The sequence below is a fragment of the Megalobrama amblycephala genome, linkage group LG2 (genome assembly GCF_018812025.1).
Source record: "Megalobrama amblycephala isolate DHTTF-2021 linkage group LG2, ASM1881202v1, whole genome shotgun sequence".
NCBI classification, from domain to species: Eukaryota; Metazoa; Chordata; class Actinopteri; order Cypriniformes; family Xenocyprididae; genus Megalobrama; species Megalobrama amblycephala.
Genome location: NC_063045.1, coordinates 24,080,897 through 24,101,186, shown reverse-complemented (window position 1 = coordinate 24,101,186; position 20,290 = coordinate 24,080,897). Strand labels below are relative to the sequence as shown.

Below are 20,290 nucleotides of genomic sequence, written 5' to 3'. Positions count from 1 at the left end.
TTAATATGATATTCAAAAATCGATCTATCTTACTGCAATGTGTATCAAAGAAGTCTTACAGCAGCCGCCACTCAAATGTATCTAATATGATAAACAGAGCTGTGTTACCTCATACTCCTGACCGGAAAAGCGGAAGCAGCACCAGCGACTGTGTCATAATAAAAGTTCCGCTGCTCAGAGGCGTGTGTTGCATTCGTCTCTCGTTAACAATTGCTCCAGCGGCCTCGTGCAGCTCTAACAACACCCTGTCCTCCTCTGCTTCATTCATTATTCTCCACCGTCCGTTGAGGTGAAGACCACATGTCCCAAGATTCTGCGCTCAAACTTCGCGTCATCAAGCTACGCCTTTGTTTTGAATAGGCCTCTAGCGACCTCTAGCCGCAGAAAATCCTACATATTGCACCTTTAAGATATACTTGGGGTGTGTTAAAGGAAGCTACGTTCATATATGGTCTTTTCCTGTGTTGTAGTGCCCCCTTGTGGCAAGGCAAGTTTATGTACATGTGATACAAGTGATTCGTGCTCTCCAGGATAGCTAATACAGAATACAGAAGCCTCTGTTTCTATAACGAACTACAAGAGGTATTCCAGAGCCTTGCAGATTATGTTTCTTAACTGCAACATTAAGCTAATAGTGTTTGCTAATACTGGTCGCTCAATCGCTTTTTCAGCATACAGAGGTGGACATTTCCACATTGGTTAAAAGATTCAAGCCTTGCCAGCAAAACCCGTGATGTTTCTAGTGCAAGTAGTTTATTATAGTAAATGATTGGAGTTATATTTAGATTTTAAGAGTGGGCAAATTCACTAATGTAGCTTCCTGTATTTACTGGTTGCCATACTAACACTGTGTGTCTCACGAACTGAAGCTCTAGCTCTTCCATTCAGACAGGGGTGCCCAAACTCAGATTCAGGTAGTCAGAACCAACTGATTGCGCTTTATCTATGTAACCTTTTTTTTTTTTTATTATTTTTTTTTTTATTATTTTACTTTTTTATACTTTTATTTAATCATTTTTATTCTCTGCTTTTATTATGATTATTTTAATTAATTTTATATGTAAAGCACTTTGAATTACCATTGTGTATGAAATGTGCTATATAAATAAACTTGCCTTGCCTAAACAAATTGGAACAATATTGAAAGACAACAAGGGAAGATCATTAGATGATCAGTATGAGTAAAGTTTCACACAGATGTTTATTTTCAGCTGTTTTTAATCGTTAATTTAAAATGAGGCAGATTTATCATTATAATATTAAATCTCTCAATTATAATTCTGCATAGTCTCTAAATGCTATATGGTCTATAGAATTGACTAGTCAAGCCCAAATCTCAATTGCACACACGGTGCATGTTGGAAGACACTGGCTACTAGCATAATGATGAAAAATATCAGACATAAGTTTTGTACATTGATGGTATCAGATACAATGTTCCTCCTGAATTATTATTACTTGTAAAAGCATAATATTTACATAATAAAGATAATATAATCAAATATACTGTAAAGAATACCATACTACAATGGCACCATAAATAAATAAAAAAAAAAATGCATTCATCACCCTAAATGCATTTGTTGACCCTTGTGTATCAAAAAAAGAAACCACGATGACAGCAACATATCTCTAATAGTGTCTTGAATTTTATGTACACACTTTTATTTCCTTAAACAACGCTAGATATTTGAATGTTGCTAAACTAACCATTTCAACAAACCAACCATGAGCCGAAGGCACAATTATCATTCAGATGTGGTGGAGAAGAACAAGGGCTCAAAGATTCTGGAAGTAATTTTCATGGGCAGTGAAAAGAATTTAAAAAGCCCTTTGATGGACCCATGGAGGACATTGTCTACTTACAATTCCCAGATGCTTCGACACACAAACACATTTTAGACATACTGTAAACGGAGCAAGATGAGCTGTTGTGGAAAACTTTGCTTTTCTTAAAATGACATGCTTAGAAATCATAAAACAAACACAATATTTACTCAAGGATGTTCTCAGGAAAGAACAGAAGAGATTGTTCTTGAAGAGGAAGGAAACATATGAAGGGTACATCCTGGGCAAACTTCCTCTGAACATGGAGGCACCTGCAGTTGTCAGAACAAACATTTGACTGTATTTGACAAGAGTCCAAATATAATAGCAATACAATGATATTACAAATCTAGGGACTATTTAATCTACATGCCTAGTGAAAGCAAGAGAAGTCAGTTCATCTTTGCACTTTGTTAGCTTGTCCATTTTCAGTATTAGCTTTCCAAGCATACCTAGCATTTAGCATAGGTGCTTGTTTTTTAAGACGGTTGACAAACAATAGAAACACATTGAAAACATTACAGAAAAATTATGCAAAATGTGCTCAGCTGGATGCCAGACTGCACAAATTCATAGTTGCACAGCTACAGGCTGTTTGGTTATACTGTGTTAAACCTACACGCTAACACTAGCACAGGCTATAAAATAAAACTTAAGAGAGGACTTAATAGAAGTATAATACAGTTCTCAAGGTCTGTAGCCCTTTGTTGTTGTGCTAACAGTAGCAAGTGGTGGCTGCAGTAGCAAGTTGGAAGTAGCCTTTGTAGCCAGTAAGCTACAAAAATGCTAATTGTCCAGATAAAGTCACACTCTCCTTTTCATCAAAAGTCTGCAGTTTCACCTTGGTCTAGAGACTTGTAAGGTGGATTTTGTCGCCTAACTCTCGCTTTACGGTTTTCAGACACCTGCTTCCATTTCAGCGTGCGAAGTTTTTGCTGTCGCCGTTTTTCACGGTACCAAAGATGTTCACAGTACTCGTCAGCTGTTAGCCCGCTAACTCCCATTAGATGTAGTTCCTTGAAGCTCCGCGGTGAGGCTGCGTAATTTCCTGGATGGGTGTTCTGCACTCTCGACATGTTGTTCTGGGGGATGACGTGTAGTTCGTAGCGGGCTATCGTGCGGGAGAACGAATGTTCATAGGCTACGCAGAGGTACAGGCCAGCATTAGAAGATGTTATCTGTTGGATGAGGAGCCCACGTTGCATGTGGATGTGGTTTTCTTCACCTGGAAACAACTGAGATACAGACAGGGGTTTGTATTTGAGTAGAAGTGAGTTAAGTGTGAATCCACTTATCAGTTTATGATTAAATGTTCTCTAAAAACGTGTGGACATACCTCTTTGCTGTTCTGGTTGTTGTTTGGCTGAATTATCCACTTGATTGTGGCTTGTGGTGAATGTGGGACACATTCCAAGAAGGTTGAGTTCGTCTCAAAGCCATATACCGTCTTGAGTTCAGGGTGCTTTGAACCTGCAGAGAGGAATGGAAACTTTTAAGGCCTTATATACTTCAAGCATTAAAGGTGCCCTAGAATTAAAAATTGAATTTATCTTAGCATAGTTAAATAACAAGAGTTCAGTACATGGAAATGACATACAGTGAGTCTCAAACACTGTTGTTTCCTCCTTCTTATATAAATCTCATTTGTTTAAAAGACCTCTGAAGAACAGGCGAATCTCAACATAACACCGACTGTTACGTAACAGTCGAGGTGTACGCCCCCAATATTTGCATATGCCAGCTCATGTTCAAGCATTAGACAAGGGCAGGACGTCTGGATGTGCACAACTGAATCATCAGACTAGGTAAGCAAGCAAGGACAACAGCGAAAAATGGCAGATGGAGAAATAATAACTGACATGATCCATGATAACATGATATTTTTAGTGATATTTGTAAATTGTCTTTCTAAAAGTTTTGTTAGCATGTTGCTAATGTACTGTTAAATGTGGTTAAAGTTACCATCGTTTCTTACTGTATTCACGGAGACAAGACTGTCGTTATTTTAATTTTTTAAACACTTGCAGTCTGTATAATTCATAAACACAACTTCATTCTTTATAAATCTCTCCAACAGTGTGTAATGTTAGTTTTAGCCACGAAGCACAGCATCAAACTCATTCAGAATTAAATGTAAACATACTTACGCGATTAGACATGCTGCATGACGAACACTTTGTGAAGAACAATTTTGAGGGTTATATTAGCTGTGTGAACTTTGTTTATGCTGTTAAAGGCAAACGCGAGATCCATGGGCAGGGAGCGTGAGCATTTAAAGGGGCCGCAGCCTAAATCGGCTCATATTTAATGATGCCCCAAAATGGGCAGTTAAAAAAATTAATAAAAAAAAATCTATGGGGTATTTTGAGGGGGGGGACACCTTAGACTTATATTACATCTTTTGAAAACACGTTCTACGGCACCTTTAAAGAATAAACTGGTGTGCCATAATTTTGAACAAAATCAGTCCAAAATGAAGTTTGTTTGGCCAAAGCAACTTTCCCGCAATGTTTTTAACGTGGAGAACTAAACAGCTGTTTTCTTGCTGATGTCATTTTTGTTGCGTTTATTTTGTTATCGAGAAGAAAGCATGCAGGATATATTTACATATTCATCTAAATGCTGATCAAATGAAAAATATCTTCAGGGACTTTAGCTTCCTAAAAGACTTTTTTTTTTCTTTGACATATGTTCTAATGATTTGTTCACAGTAATTGAGAAAGTCAAGAAAGTAAACTGATTTCAAATTGAACTGTTGCACACATCTTAGTATGTGTTAGTATCCATTTTGCACACTAGAGGGGAGTAGTGTACATTTTATTCCAGGACTGGGCAATATCATATACATCCTGATGGTGTAGAGTCTTGAGGTGAGCGGAAAGTGATTTATTACCGTCTCTCATGTCCTGACACTGGCTCCAGGGGTCTCCATACCTCACATCCTGTCTCCGGGCACGCCTGCGGACCACAAGAGGATGTTAGCCGCCTTAGGACCCCACCCTCAGGTCCATTATTTGACAGGTTTGCTAGTGGTTTTCAGTATTAATATTTAGGCCCATTTTGATGACTAATAAATAAGCTTACACTTTATTTCAATAGTCCACTTTAGAGATTCTACTAACTGTAAGTAACTTTGCAACTACATGTCAGCTAGTAGAATAAGTAGTACCTTTTGTTGCTGGGGAAGTAGTTAGTACAGGAGGAGCCGTCCCAAGCGCAGTATGGGTCTCGAGCTAAACAGCAGTCTACACAGACTTTACCATAGAGCTCACACCTCTGAACAGGAAGCTGGACGACACCCTCATCACTGCTTATGAACAGCACTTGCTAGAGAAGAAATCAAATAAAAATGAGGATGTATGTGTGAATGCAATATAAAAAAAGTCTAACCTTTAACAAATTAATTTAAAAGGTAATTAGACTGATAAACCTTAATCAACTCCAACTTTTACAGTGATGCACTTACAATAGAATTCTATGAGGCAAGACATTATGGCAGGTTTGAAAGCAGAATCATGAATCTCATATTGTTGTTAAAGAAAGTTGAAGTCCTTATAGTATTATTTAGTGGCCACCCACCAAACACGTCCACTTACCCTCTTGGTGGAGAGCTCCATGCTTAGTATTGGAGTCTACAAAACGAAAAAAGAGAGGAAGAAAAATGTGTCAACACATAAAATGAATCAACTCCCAAACAAAGTGGGGGATGACATGCATTGTTGGCGCTGAATGAGCAGCTCATCATAACAGGCCCTTGTGAATGTTTTAAAGCTTTCTGCTCCATTGGTTCATTTCACTTTCATATACAGCAGCAAATGAGCCTTGACACTTAAAATGAATCTCGCTCTACAAATGGCTGGTGGGACGCCAGTGGACAATGTCTGCTATCATATGTCTCCTGACAGGTTTGACTGACACGTGACATTATTTATTCATAATGTATTACCATTTTTTTGTGTTTTAGTCAATGAGATGTGAGGGATGCAGTGGTATTCAGGGAATAATTTACATTTTAAGTGAAATTTTGGTTTGTTCCTCACACAAAGTCATTGACTTAAAATATAACACATGAGTTGCATGGACTACTTTTATGGTCTTATATTTCTTAAATAAATGATAACTGCAAGCTTAATGTTATTATAAACCCATAATTACAAGCATCTCATATGAAAACTGTTGACTTCTGTTTGCTTACATTCCCTCCATCCCAGAGCAAAACTGACACATTCCTCACTGCCTAAAGTTTTGTATAAATTAGATCTTTTCCTGGTGTAACTTTGCCTCTCCTGTCCCTGGGTTTGGTCATGTAAGTAGACAGACATGGGAAATCTAAAAGCAATCTGTTTTTTTTTTTCTTTAATAGTTATTTTTGTTTGGGAAGTGCTTGACGTGAAAACAACAACCAATGAGAGCAGGGTCAGGGGTCATGAGGGAGTCTAGCAGATGGCATGACAAACAAGAAGAGGAGAGAGAAGAAAATGAGATCTTATTAAATTACCTTGAAGACATTCAACTCTTCTAGAATGATTTCTTCAGTTTCCCAGTTCTCTTTAGGTACAGAGACAACCTTTATTACTTTGCCATCATCTGGAGATAGAGAAGATTAACCATATGAGATTCCACTCTACAGACTTGACAGACAGATAGATAGATAGATAGATAGATAGATAGATAGATAGATAGATAGATAGATAGATAGATAGATAGATAGATAGATAGATAGATAGATAGATAGATAGATAGATAGATAGATAGATATTCACATTAACTTTTAAATATATCCCATAATGCACCCTTACTTAGTTACCTAGGTGAGTGAGCACTGGCTTTTGGCGTGTGGATTTATCCAGCACCCTGTGGGCTGACAGCTGTTACACTGTTCTAGTGCTACACAGTGTAAAATTGCAAGTCTGCTCTCTGTACACACAGGTTAAGCATATTTATCTTGAACAGAGTATCTATTTGCCCTAAATGATTCACTTAGACTTGGCAGAGTTCACGTATACACCCATCAGTCCAGGGGGACAAATGTTAGGCAGGAAAAGAAACATTGTGTCCTCGAAATGTTAGGATAATCCCAGGCAACAACACCACTGACCAGCATGGGAACATAGATAGTCTCTGATAGCATTTACTGCAGGATCTGGAAGCCTATCTAGGAGATTTCCATATTTGCAGTGCAATTTAGGTCTAATGTTTATGTAATAGGGAACACCAGAGATAGTTGTCACACTTTTTTTTTTTTTACTAGTATAAAAGATTCAGCTCTTTGAACACACATTGGTCTTTTGTTAACCTCTTTCCAACATACCTGTACCAAGGTGTAAGACATCATACTGGCCATCCTCTGCATCAACCCTGTCAACCACAAGCTTCTTTAGCCTGTAGGGGGCATTGATCCGAGTGAAGACCGGACGCCTATGGATGGGCACCACTGGCTCCCACATCAGCTGATGGGTCCTCATGAAGCTCACAACATCGTCTGGGAAATCACGGGTGGACTTGTGCAAAGGGTCGTAGGTCTCGCTCGGACACTGTAGGGACATAGGACAGTTAGTTCCTTGTTATTGTGAAAAAAAAAAAAAAAAAACACTATATTGCTCCATTTTTTGCATAATCTTTGGTAAGTAAAGATATTTTTATTCACAAATCAACTTTGTCTAACACAGTTTTACTGTAAATTGAGAAAATATCAATTATTATGTTTCTATATTGCAACGCTGTACCACAGTGGAATTGCAGTAATGTATTTCCCCATTGGATTTTTTTATAGATAGTAGCATCAATAATATGATTGCAGTTATTTAATTATTTGAATTGTTTATTGTAGTATAGTTGTATTTATGTATAAATAACACAATTATTTAGTCTTTTCAGAAAATTAATACAGCAATATTTTACGGAAAGGGCAATAGGAAGAGTGCAGAAATGGCAGATGAAAGTGAGGACGAGTTAGCCTTCAGTGACTGTGACGATGAGATGGAGTTGAACGAGGGCAGCGAGGGAAAGTCTTTACTCCCAGAAGTGACGGGTATGATCTTATGGATAGTAGTAAAGAATAATGTGTGTTAACGTGTGCATGTGTATATTTGTTTTTGTGTGTGTGGCAGATTTTGATGGAGATTAAAATCAGATGTATCAATTTCTAAAAGAAATGTGCATTTAAATAGAAAAGAAAATCATAATTTTATAGAAAAATCGGTTTTGATTTGTATGATTGAAGCAATTTCATGTAATAAAAACTTATATATTTCATGGTTAGAACATAATGCATACCATAGACAGTTAAGCTCATATTCTGCAGCCCTGTGGGGACTGAATCTGGTGTAACAGTCCCAGAATAAAGTAAAAATAGTGAAAACATTTTTGCAGATGTGGATTTTGGCCACTGTTTGAGATCATAGTGCAGTAAGCATCATAATCCTTATTTTTCCATATTGAGAAATTCAGTTTCAAAGGAATCTTCTGTTGTCAGTCAGTTTACCCATTGAAGCGAGTCCATCTAGGATCCCAAAGCGGGGCATGTTGCAAGTGTTAACATGAAGCTAGTTTGATAAACTTGCTTACTTTAATCCAATATTTCAACCTCTGTCATGACCTTGTAAAGCTGGTAAACATGGCAACCTATACACAATATGTGCAAAGTAAGTCCTGCTGAAATATGCTGCATTGCCGGTCACCAGCATAAGGTATATTTTGCATGCTTGGACCAGCATGGGATGCTGATGGCTGTTTTTTTTTTTTGTTGTTGTTGTTTTTTTCATTTTACTACTACATGTAAAACGAGTCTAAAAGAGGTTCATTTAGTTTCAACATGATTTTAACAGCACCTTCTAGTCAATAAACCCCATCATTTGAAAGGGTTAATCTGTCTACTAAGAGTTCAGGTCAACTCCATGGTTGTGAATTCAACAACTAATGGAGCAGAATTCACAGCCCTGATAACTGACTTCCTTCTGAAGACCTCACCACTAAAGGTCCACACTCCAGCCACTTCACAAGCCTCCCTGACATGTGACCCCCAGAGTGCCTGACGACATTTTTACAGTCCCTTTGAGGCAGTGCAGTTAGTGCGAGGAGTGATAGGCCGCATGATTTCCAAGCTGCCCAAACACATCTGCGATCCAAAACGAACCATAGATCTCAAAGCTTGCGTGCACTTGTGCAGCTCGATTCCACCCATAGTTGTACAAGTTGTCAATAAAAAAGCAAAGTATCCCTTCACATGACCATCATCTTCTCTACCCTACCAAACATAATACCTCCCTGTTGAGAACTTACCGTCCCTGGCCGTGGATAAGGGATCTTCCCCTTGTATTCCATCCAGCGATAATCGGGCCCCTCCTTATGCGCAAAGGGCCCATTGAAGGCAGCTCGGATGGAGGCCATGGAATAGACGCAAACGGCTGAACCTCTGAAGACGGAGCTTTTGAAAAGGAAACATGTATTAGTCTGATGCCAGGTTAGAATAACAGAGTTCTTCAAGCTTGGTGACCTTTCACCCTCCCTTATGGCCTCAAGCTATCCATTCCTTGGGTGGGAGCACCGAGATAGATTGTTCTAGATGGATCGGGTGGGAAGGAGACCATCCTGTGACCAGACTGTTGATTTTAGGGGCGTTTTGATACTGATGTCAGTTCACAAGATAAACTGAGATAATCAGATTTAGGTTGTTGGAACAAACAAGGGAGGTCTGAGAACCTGAAGGGTAAGTTAAATGGGAATGAGTGTGACGGATTGGTTGATTTGGATGGAGCCAATGATAATGCAGAAATTGAGGTAAACAAATATAACATTGACAGGAATGTGGTTCTAAAAAGTTAAGAGGATTACGGGGTGGTGACCCAATGAATGACTCATAAAAAAGACTTTCCAGTTAATGAACCTACCTGGAAGTGGAGAAGACACCATAGATGACTGGATTTTGTGGATCTTTGGTCTCCAAAAGAAATATGTGCTCTAAACATAAAAAATGGGCAGAAAGTATTACTAGTGTGAATTTTTGAGTTCATGTTGACTTTAACAGATGGATGATTGTATGTGTAAACATACCCAGCTCATCAAAGTGTGTGTCCATGCCTCCAGGTCCTGGTACTGAGCACACAAGCCTGGCCTTCAGGAAGGTGCTCCAGCGATTAATCAAGCTTCGTTTTCCTCCTATGTCATTCTGATGAACACCAAGAGCTTGCTTTATATACACTACACAACTTTTAAAAGATTTTAAAACACCAGGCATCATACACTTGATTACATCATAAATGGTTACAGAGGAAAAACTGGGCGTAATTCACTAAATGACTGAGGATCACACACTACCAGACATTTAAGCTTTTCTGAACTCACACAGAAACGTGCCTCATTGCTAGGAGACAAATGAAAAAAATGTGTTCTAAAATCGACTCAAAATACCAAAAATGTTTGATCACCTCTGACTCAATGGAGTCATTGTCTGAAGCTAAAAACATTGGATTCAGTGCCCAACATACACTACATGATTGTCTTTGAAATCTGTCAATTCCGACTGCCTAAAGTCTGCAGATTGGCTCTGACTTTTGGCAACTAGCGTTGACTCCTTAAGACTGCAGATCGGTGCAAATATCTGTGCAAAATTCATGTAGTGTATTCCAGCCTTAAGCAATAACATTATCTCAATAGCAGATAAATAATACATTACATTTCCATACATTGCAAACAAATACAGCATAAAACAAATGAAATATATAAAGCACTTCAAGAATGCTGATAAGATAACCTTTTTTTTGCTAGATTTGTTGCTAGATTAGTGTTTAATTACTGTCAAACAAACACTTCATTCATCCATTATTAGATACATGCTGCTACTACTGTGCAACAGATGATACTGAGGCCTACACGTCCATTCATTTATTCCTACAAAAGACTCATTGATTCTGCATACCAAACAAAGGTCTTTTGGATCTATTTCATGTTTTTATTGGCTCATTACGGCGCTGGACTTGGCATTCACCTTGCAGACACGGGCCACTCGACTGTAGATACGCTTGTCGAGCTGATTGGACTCTACAGAGGTTTCTTTAAAGAAGAAGTAGACTTTGTCATCGTCCAAGCTGTGTGTGTCAGGGATGGAATATGATCCCACAAACTCTGGCTCTGTGAAAAGAAATTGGCATCAGAGTGAGGGTGAAGGAAGTTAATTAGGCAGCACCAGAACCCCAAAACAGAGATACTAAGACTTAATATAAATTAGTTATTTACAAAAAACATACTAATCTCAAAAAGTTTATTATAGTAGATGTTTCACCGGTGACTTAAAATATGTTCTGTTAAAAATATGTTCAAATATGGGTCGCATAACATATATTACAGGTGATTAGCTTAAAAAACTCTCCTCTTGGTGACTGTTTATAAATTTCTTTCAGATAATCAAAATAGCATTTTCAGGTATCCTTTTGTAGCAGTGGTATCTAAGCTAGCTATCTATTTGTATGCTGTAAATGTATGCTACTCAGATGGACTAATATGTTAGCTGTATGCTAAGCTAAGAGGCAAAATTAATAATATACAAAAGCTAATAAGTGAGATATACACTAATCTAACAGCCTAATTTGCTGGCAGTATCCTAAGGCAGCCAGTTAACTGTTGCATGCTGTTAGAAATATAGTAATCCAAATGTGTAGTACATATAGTACATAGCTATAGTACATTTTTTTTTTTTTTTTGTAGATTTTGTATCTACCTTTATGTTTGCTTGTTAGCTTGAACAAAACAATGTTTATAACTGTGATATGAACAAAATCATTTGTTATTTATCAATGAAATATAACTAGATCACTTTCTCTACCAGCCAAGTTTGGAAACCAAGGCCATGCTCTTTTTACATACACAATAAAAACAATGAATGTTTTATTTCACTTCTCACCATTTAGCCAGTGGTCCTGGTAAGCTTCAGTGCGGATATAGTGTTGATTGCTGCTATGCACAGATGTGCGAAAAATGGCGGCATTCGTTCCCATGAAGTCTACGGATGTCCCAGCATACAGGTCCCCATCTAAGGTGAGTATATCCACAAAATCACATCCAGAACGACTAAGAATGACAAATGATTTTCTATGATGCATAGCTCATTTTTAATGATTCTACCCTCTGACTCCACATCCTTTGTCAAAATACTCTGTTTTACAGCAGTAATACAGAGTTTTGTGTGAAAAGGAAATTTAGATTATTCCAGAGGCATCATTAAATGGTCAAAAAGGTCTCCGGTTGCAGTAATAGCCTTTAATTAGGTAGCATATGGTTTATGCATTATGGCCCTCCGGGGTGTACTTGCTTTAGAAAAAAAAATCTAAATATAATATAAATTTTGCAGCTGGCTTTCTTTTCCTGACCACACTGTAACAGCAACTGGGCATTTTTTTTAGTCAAATTACTGCCTATTAAATGTTCATTAGAGACAAATATGGGTGACAAACCTGTTTACAGGGGGGAACTTCCAAATTTCCCCATGCACACTAACATCTGGTCTAGAGCTATGAAGATTTATTTATCAGTGACTCATGCATTTTTCCTCAGTATTTCTGCCTGCAAAGGGCTGCTGGGCTGTTTTTGAGGACAATGTGTTTAGGGTGTAGGGTCTGGAAACTCACCAGTCAGATGGGCGGTAAATGTCTCCTGCGGACTGAAGGGACATTTTCCTCTCCCGGATTCTCTAACATGGCTGAGGAGCCAGAAAGTTGGTTTCTAGGACACCAAGACAAGACTGTCACTCTGTTTGCACCACTGCCCTCATTATTAGTTCAGCTCTGCAGTCAATAAGCCTCTGTTGGTGCTCATTTGTACAAGATACACTTAAAATGTGTTTACTGCATTTCACACTGGTTAAGTTCCAAAAAAGAGAGACTGCTCACCTCAAGATTGTGTCCCAGGTCAATGTAGGTGCATTGTGGGTGGAACGCACCAGTTCCACATACATAGACATGAGTTTTATTGAAGGGCTGTAGGAGTCTCACGTAATTGGCACAGTCCATCTGAGAGATGCATGTGGTATGTGATTAAAAGCATAATTTTAAAGAGTATTTGTGAGGATGTGAAGCATTTTAAATCACACAGTAACACACCTACAGATTTTTGCCTGTTATTGGAGGGGGGAATTATGTTAAAACTTCAGACTTGCCCTCCTTTAAGACTTCCCAACTTGAAATATTCTCTCCATAGAGCTATAAATATGATTTTTCAGCTTTTATTCTTATCTCGGTCTGTGAGAGCACTTTAACAAAAAGGCATCTATGGGTAGTTGAAAGCTTTTTTTTTTCTCTACATTTGTGCCCTTTTAAAGTTGTAGCATCTTACCGATATATTCTTTCCTGCATATTTGCAGTGTTCAATGTGTTCCTGTCCAGCTGGCCAGTGAATCTAAAAATAAAAGAGATAAAAGAGTTTTCCCAAGGAATTCTTTAAAGATAAAAGAGAGTTTTCCCAAGAAACAGAAAATAATGCATAACAAAAACATAATCAGATTCACATTATAGCAGAGAAAGATGTGCTTAAACACTCAAATATAAATAAATACATAAATAAAAAAAAATATATATACACACATTGCCCTCATTATTGGCACCCTTAGTAATTATGAGCAAAGGCGGCTGTGAAAATAAATCTGCATTGTTTATCCTTTTGATCTTTCATTCAAAAAATTCACAAAATTATAACCTTTCATTGAAAGAAAAGAATTGAAAGATTTATTTCATAAATCACATTATGAAATAAATGTTTTTCTCCAAAACATGTTGGCCACAATTACTGGCACCCTTTTATTCAAAACTTTTTGCAACCTCCTTTTCCTAAGATAACAGTTCTGAGTCATCTTCTTTAATGCCTGATGAGTTTGGAGAACACCTGACAAGAGATCAGAGACCATTCATTCATGCAGAATCTCTCCAGATCTCTCCTTCAGATTCCCAGCTCCATGTTGGTGCTTCTTCTCTTCAGTTCACTCCACTCATTTTCTTTAGGGTTCAGGTCAGGGAACTGGGACGACCATGGCAGAAGCTTCATTTTGTGCTCAGTGACACATTTTTGTGTTTTTGTTTTGGATCATTGTCCTGATGGAAGATCCATTATTGGATTTCTAGCAAAAGCGGTCAGGTTTTGATTTTTTTATCTGTTAGTATTTGATTTGAATTCATGATGCCATTTATCTTAACAAGATGTCCAGGACCTCCAGCAGAAAAATAGGCCCAGAGCATTAAAGATCCAGCAGTATATTTAACCGTGGGCATGGGGTACTTTTTATCCATGTGTGCACCAAACCCATCTGGTGGGTTTGCTGCCAAAAAGCTCTTTTTTTAGTTTCATCTGACCATAGAAGCCAGTCCCGTTTGAAGTTCCAATCTTCTCTGACAACTGAATATGCTGGAGTTTGTTTCTGGATGAGAATAGTGGAAATGGGGATTTTCAATGCTCTAGCTTTTTTCTTATAGCCATTTTCTATTTTGTGAAGCTCAACAATGTTTTGCTGCACATCAGAACTATATTCTTTGGTTTTACTCATTGTGATGAATGATGTGGAACAGGAAGTCATGGCTGGACAATTTCATGTTCATGATCACCCTAGTGTGCTAAAAAATGTAAATATGAATGGGAATATACTTCAGAGATATTTTACTCATAAGAATTTCTAGGGGTGCCAATAATTGTGGCCAACATGTACTGGAGAAAAACATTTATTTCATAATGTGAGTTTCCCCCCACTTTCAATTGTTTTACTTCAATGAAAGGTTAGAATTTTGTGAATTTTTTGAATGAAAGATCAAAAGGATAAACAATGCAGATTTATTTTCACAGCCACCTTTGCTCATATTTCTGTGTGTGTGTATATATATCTATATATATATATATATATATAGGACATACTAAAATGTCCTAAACCCTTTTTTTTTTTTTTTTTTTTTTTTTTTTTTTATGAATGAATGAATGTTGTTTTAAAAATGTGTGCAACAAGTATTGAGTTGATTAGCTCAGACCCTCCTTGGCACAATACCATCATTACTCAACAATCTACATGCCTTTCAAATTGTAATCATTTCCATGTGGATATAATGTGCATGTATTGACCTAATCATTAGCCGGCAATCAGCACACTGTACATAATGATATAATTGGAAGATCGAGAACTTGACGTGCTTTAGTTCTTTTGAAGATCACGTATCTATGACTGTGCCATGACCTTACGTTTAACCTCATCATTTCTTAAAGGCATCTTTTGGTATTTCACTATTATAAAAGACAGAATCAATTAATACTGAACCAAATGTAATGTTTATTTAGCCGTGATGATGTGTAGTGGAGAATATAGGCCTGAAGTATGCAAATTCAGACTTAAATGCCTGGCCAACACATTGCAAGCACACAGTCCAGTTGTACCTACTTAGCGTACAAACCTCCATACTCAAGGAAGTGATAGAGATAGGGTGAATTCAGGGTGATTTTTGCCATTGAGATGACTTGAAAAATGTATCCCAAGCAACCTGAATTCACTCTACCTTCAAATATTAAACTGGATGGATATGTTAGTTGACATGAAAACTGTAGAAAAAGATGAAAATATATGTTGAGATTTCAATGCATATATCGGTTTACGAAATCGGTTGGCATACCGGCATATCTAGTGTTTGTGTTCAGTTGAACTTTTGTAGAATACTGTATTATGGGACTGTCATGCTGTCAATGAACTTTTTGTAAAAACTAACAAAAAGTGTGTTTTAACTATAATAGTTGAGTTCAAAGATTACTTTGCTTCAGGCCTGTTCACACCAAGGATGATAACTATAATACTAACGATAAAGATATAGTTGTAAAAATTGTTCTAAATATAAATGAATAGCAGTTCTCACCACAAGTATAACGATAAATGCACAGAAAAAGAAATTAGTTTGAATCACTTTCAGAATGATTTTTTCCAGCTGATGAATGATAAATACATTGACAGCCAATCACAATCGATCCATCATTAAAGAGCTTGAGCATTTAAAGAGCTCGAGCATTTCAAATGCTAGACAACATAACTGCAGCACGTGCTTATAATAAAAAGAATGATATTGTACACTGGTGTGGTCGCTAATATAGTTATCTTTATCGATCTAACCCAGCTAACAAATATATGTTCCCAATTCCTAAGTTATGAAAATGTTAGTTCTGAATGTTTTTTAAACTTTCAAAACATCCAGTTTTTTATGTATTAAGAAAGTTTATTCATGGTTATGTGAAAGTTAGAGGAACATTTCATTATATAATTTTAAAAAATATTCTGAATTTGCTATATATCACTTTATGTGAATATACCATGTGTATGCAGATAAAGTTGGGTATGGGCCTACTTATATATACAACTTTATATAGAGAGCTGTGTGATAAAATAGTTTACATTTTCTGAGTTTACTATTTTGTATAGTTTTTGTATAGTTTTACAATTGCAAATAAACTACAGTAAATGCATTTCATACACTTTTACTGATGGACAAATCAATTTCATTTTCTGTGCTAATTGACAGATGTATGAGATGGAGTAGTTTTAACACAGAATCCTGTAACTTCATAAGATTCATGTAAATAGTAATACATTGTAGTCATGCTCTGTTTTCACTTTAGTGACCCTTATTCTCGAGGTCTGTAAATGACATCATGAGCTGTCAGACCATGTTAACTTTGCGCGCTGACCTTGCGTGCTGGTTGGGTGAGGCTGTCAGAGTTTAGCATGTAGATGTGGTCTCGGCCTCCAACTAGCAGCCATCCGCGGTCCTCATCCAGCAGTAAGGCCTGGTATGCTCCCGCATCTCCATCATCCCAAAATACTGCAGAGCTGTTCTTTGACCTCAGTTCTGCCAGAAAACAACAGCAAGGTTTTTAAAAAAAGTTGTTCTGAACTCCCAAATGTTCTGGTACCACATGATTTAAAATAGAATATTGACTGTATGCTATTAAAGATAAGCTACAATCTTAAAAATAAATGATCTAAAGGGGTTTTTCACAGCAATGCCATAAAAGAAGCACTTTGGGTTTCCCAAAGAACCTTTCAGTGAACTGTTCTTCAAAGAACCTTTTTTTTCCTTAACGTGAAGATTTTTTTAATTTTTAAATCTAAGAACCTTTTTCCACTATAAAGAACCTTTTGTGGAATGAAAGGTTGTCATGGATGTTAAAGTTTCTTCATGGAACCATTGATGCCAATAAAGAACCTTTATCTTGTATATCAGTGTATTTTATGGCATAGACTTATTTTGGAAGGATTGTGTTGCAGTTTGAAGCTTGTAAGATTGAGTTCATTGCAAGGTGGTTCTAATCTTAATAGAAATGTAAAATAAATATGCCAATCATATGCCGAAATGGTTTTGGCATGCTCAAATTCCAGGTTACAAATATCAATATTTTCCTACAGTGGCATTATAATATACATGAAGCATTCTCATACTCTGCAAACCCCCCTTGCTGGTGTTTAAGCAGAGAAAAACAACCCTTCCAATTAAGGCCAATTAACCCTGAACACGTTCCTTGACAGCTGCACTCGTGCAACCCACAATTCCGGTGGGATGAGGGGCCCACATATGTGGCATAAGTGTGCATAATTACATGTCGACAAGCAGTTTGAGTAGCAGAACTTCCAGCTTTTGGAGGTGTCAGGCATGTTGTGGTCAGAGGAGGACTGTGGTAATAAACTTTGAAGGTGTTTTCTTAGCCGCAAACCCTGCCTTGATATCGATGAAAGGGAGTTGAGATGTTGCAAAGGAAATAGCTCAAGGTCTAGAGACTGCATTCTTTACTTCATGGTCTCTCCAAGGTGAAGGTTAAATGGTGAATCTGGATGCTGCTTTCCTGTTGTTGTTGTTGTTTTTTTAAACTTGGCAATAAAGGGGCCATTTTATGCCCTTTCACAAAGTCTTGATTTTGTTTTTGGGCTCTACTAGAATAGGATTTCATGCTTGATGTTCACAGTATTTTTCACATATTTGACATTGTTGCAGCGGGAAATATTTAAATGAGGAATATTGTGACGTTTTCATTCCCGGAAGAAAACTCAAGACTAATAAACTTTGCAGACTGTTTTCATGCTCAAACAGCAACATTACACTAAAGAAAGTTGAGCATGTAAAAAACATTTCTTTAAGAAATAGTGTGCTATGAACTTGATATTTTTACATCTATCTCCAGCAAAATTTGCAAGCAGCCATTGTGTCAAATATGTGTCAAATGAATTGCATTGTTGCTTTCATGTCTAATTACATGTTTTAACTTCATTGACAATTAAATAAAGCAAGCAGAAACTGGATTAATAAATGATATCTGTAACTGCTCTTTTAATGCTCTTTTGCATTAAAAATCCCTTCCAATTTATTAATCCAATATTATTATATTGTTTTAACTAAAACTATTACTAAAGCATTAAAACCATTAAAAATGAGACATGTCCAGGAACGTGATCCATTAAAATACATAGACTTAATTACTGAATTGTCTGCATATGCAATCAAAATGAATGCAATTAGGATCTGTGATTAATGCAAGCAGAATGTCATCCTGGATTATATTTCACTTCTTTTCCTGCTTCAGTTTTCTCTTTTAGTTTTCATATTCCATTAAAGCAGCACATTGCATGACTCACCATTAAAGGAATGCTTAGATGACACAAGGTGATTTCTCACTGACAAGTGAAATAAATCTCTTAATTGGGGCATGTTGATGCTATCCATCATGAAACTCATTTAGCAAGAAGGCCAGCACACAAGTCACAGCACCTGCTGGAATCTTTTCCACTCCGGCTTCCAGCGCTCAGCTAGAATGTTTCCGGAAGGAATGAGTTGTTTGGAACTTCGTCAGCTTTGGAGAATTTGGCTCATTTCATTTGGAGAGTTCACATAGGTGATACTTACTGGTTTCGGCATTTAATTTTTTTTTTACTCTCAATACAAAAATCAAAAAGGATATTTTCAAACTTGACTCCTTTTGATAGAAACAAACTTAAGTTTTAAGAAACAATTTAAGTGAATCAAAAAGTGAACAAGTAAAAAACAACACAATTGCATTCACATTGATCCTGGCCTTAAAAGTAAAGTCAGATCTCATTTCAATATAGTTCAGTGTTCTCCACTTTCCTGTTTTTAATGCTTTTTGAAACTTGGATCACTAGAATATTATATTAACTATAAAAATATATATTTCTTTCTTTAGTAATTATTCTATTTTTTATTTTGTCATTCAGTATTTCTAATATTCTGTATTTAGACGTGATTGTAAGAATGGTTTATTTATTTATACAATTTATAAATTAGTCTTATTAGTTGTATTTATTTAGTTCTTTCATTTTATTTAGACATTCTTTTTATTTAGTTAGTATTCTTATTTACTGTTCTATTTATTTAGAACTTATTATGCACTGTTTTATTTTATTTTATTTTTGAATTTTTTATTTTATTTTATAGTAAAAAGAATTATAATTTGAATATTAAATTATTATACGAGGGTAATATATTTCTTTTGTGGCTTTCTTTCTTTCTTCCTTTCTTTCTCATTTTAATAATTATTCTTTATTTATTTTTAAATGTATTTGATTCTTTTTATTTAGGGATCTTTCTTTATTTTTTTAATTTTTTTTTTTTTTTAGAAATTACACTTTTTATTTAGTTGGTTGGTTTGTTTTATTTATTTAGAAAATATTATATTATTTTATTTTAATTTATTTAATAGTAAAAATAAGACATAAATTGATAATTAAATTATTAAACAATGGTAATATATTTATGTTGTGGTGAGTTTCATATTTTATTTTATACTTCTTACTTAAAAAATTATTTAGACATGATTCATTTTATTTAGGAGTCATTCTTTATATTTATGTATTTATTTTGTTTTTTATTTTTATATTTAATAGTAAAATAGGAAATATAATTATATTAAATTATACAATGCTTATATGTACATCTTATATGTGTGTTGTACTGTTTGTTCATTTTTTTCTTTCATTTTGAACCTCATGCCTTATTTTACTCATTGAAACTAAAGAGGAAGACCTTTGAGTCTGAGTAGTTTACATAGTTTTCTAATAAGACCCTCATTCAGTTTAATCCAAAACACCAGAAGCTCATCTGTTCCTCTCTGATGGTCTGACTTTTGTTCGCTAGGGTCTGAGTTCATTTGGAGTGTTCACAGTTTGCATAACACAATCTTACTAGACATCTTTATTTTATTGTCGGCAAAAGAAACAGCCTTTCGATGAGATCATGGCCATTGAGAGTCTAGCATGTGTTGATCGTGTGTCATGCGTTGGATCAGGAACTTTTCCCACACAATCTTTTTATCTGTATTTCTGATAAATGAGGAAAAAAATCCCTCTTTTCCACCCCCTTCCTAAAAACACAACTTCTCATTACTACAGTCTTAGTAACAAGAGTGGCCACAAAAGACTGCATTTCCTTATATCTCTTTCAAAGACACATCT

The 20,290-nt window shown here is 36.2% G+C and overlaps 1 protein-coding gene across 1 annotated transcript in view; it reads right to left on the bottom strand.

Moving 5' to 3' along the window:
• Positions 1 to 1,627: 1,627 nt before the first annotated feature.
• Positions 1,628 to 20,290, bottom strand: part of si:dkey-49n23.1 (semaphorin-3D) — a 58,825-nt gene continuing 40,162 nt past the window's right edge. Inside the window, exons 3-18 of the mRNA XM_048167335.1 lie at positions 16,519 to 16,679; positions 13,153 to 13,215; positions 12,711 to 12,830; positions 12,450 to 12,543; positions 11,726 to 11,854; positions 10,814 to 10,956; positions 9,880 to 9,994; positions 9,717 to 9,786; positions 9,109 to 9,253; positions 7,139 to 7,361; positions 6,326 to 6,414; positions 5,424 to 5,459; positions 4,997 to 5,154; positions 4,721 to 4,785; positions 3,164 to 3,297; positions 1,628 to 3,062 (exon numbers count right to left, since the gene is read on the bottom strand). Coding sequence (XP_048023292.1) covers positions 2,649 to 3,062; positions 3,164 to 3,297; positions 4,721 to 4,785; positions 4,997 to 5,154; positions 5,424 to 5,459; positions 6,326 to 6,414; positions 7,139 to 7,361; positions 9,109 to 9,253; positions 9,717 to 9,786; positions 9,880 to 9,994; positions 10,814 to 10,956; positions 11,726 to 11,854; positions 12,450 to 12,543; positions 12,711 to 12,830; positions 13,153 to 13,215; positions 16,519 to 16,679 — 2,159 coding nt within the window. The 3' untranslated portion in view covers positions 1,628 to 2,648. The remainder of the gene's footprint in view (positions 3,063 to 3,163; positions 3,298 to 4,720; positions 4,786 to 4,996; positions 5,155 to 5,423; positions 5,460 to 6,325; positions 6,415 to 7,138; positions 7,362 to 9,108; positions 9,254 to 9,716; positions 9,787 to 9,879; positions 9,995 to 10,813; positions 10,957 to 11,725; positions 11,855 to 12,449; positions 12,544 to 12,710; positions 12,831 to 13,152; positions 13,216 to 16,518; positions 16,680 to 20,290) is intronic.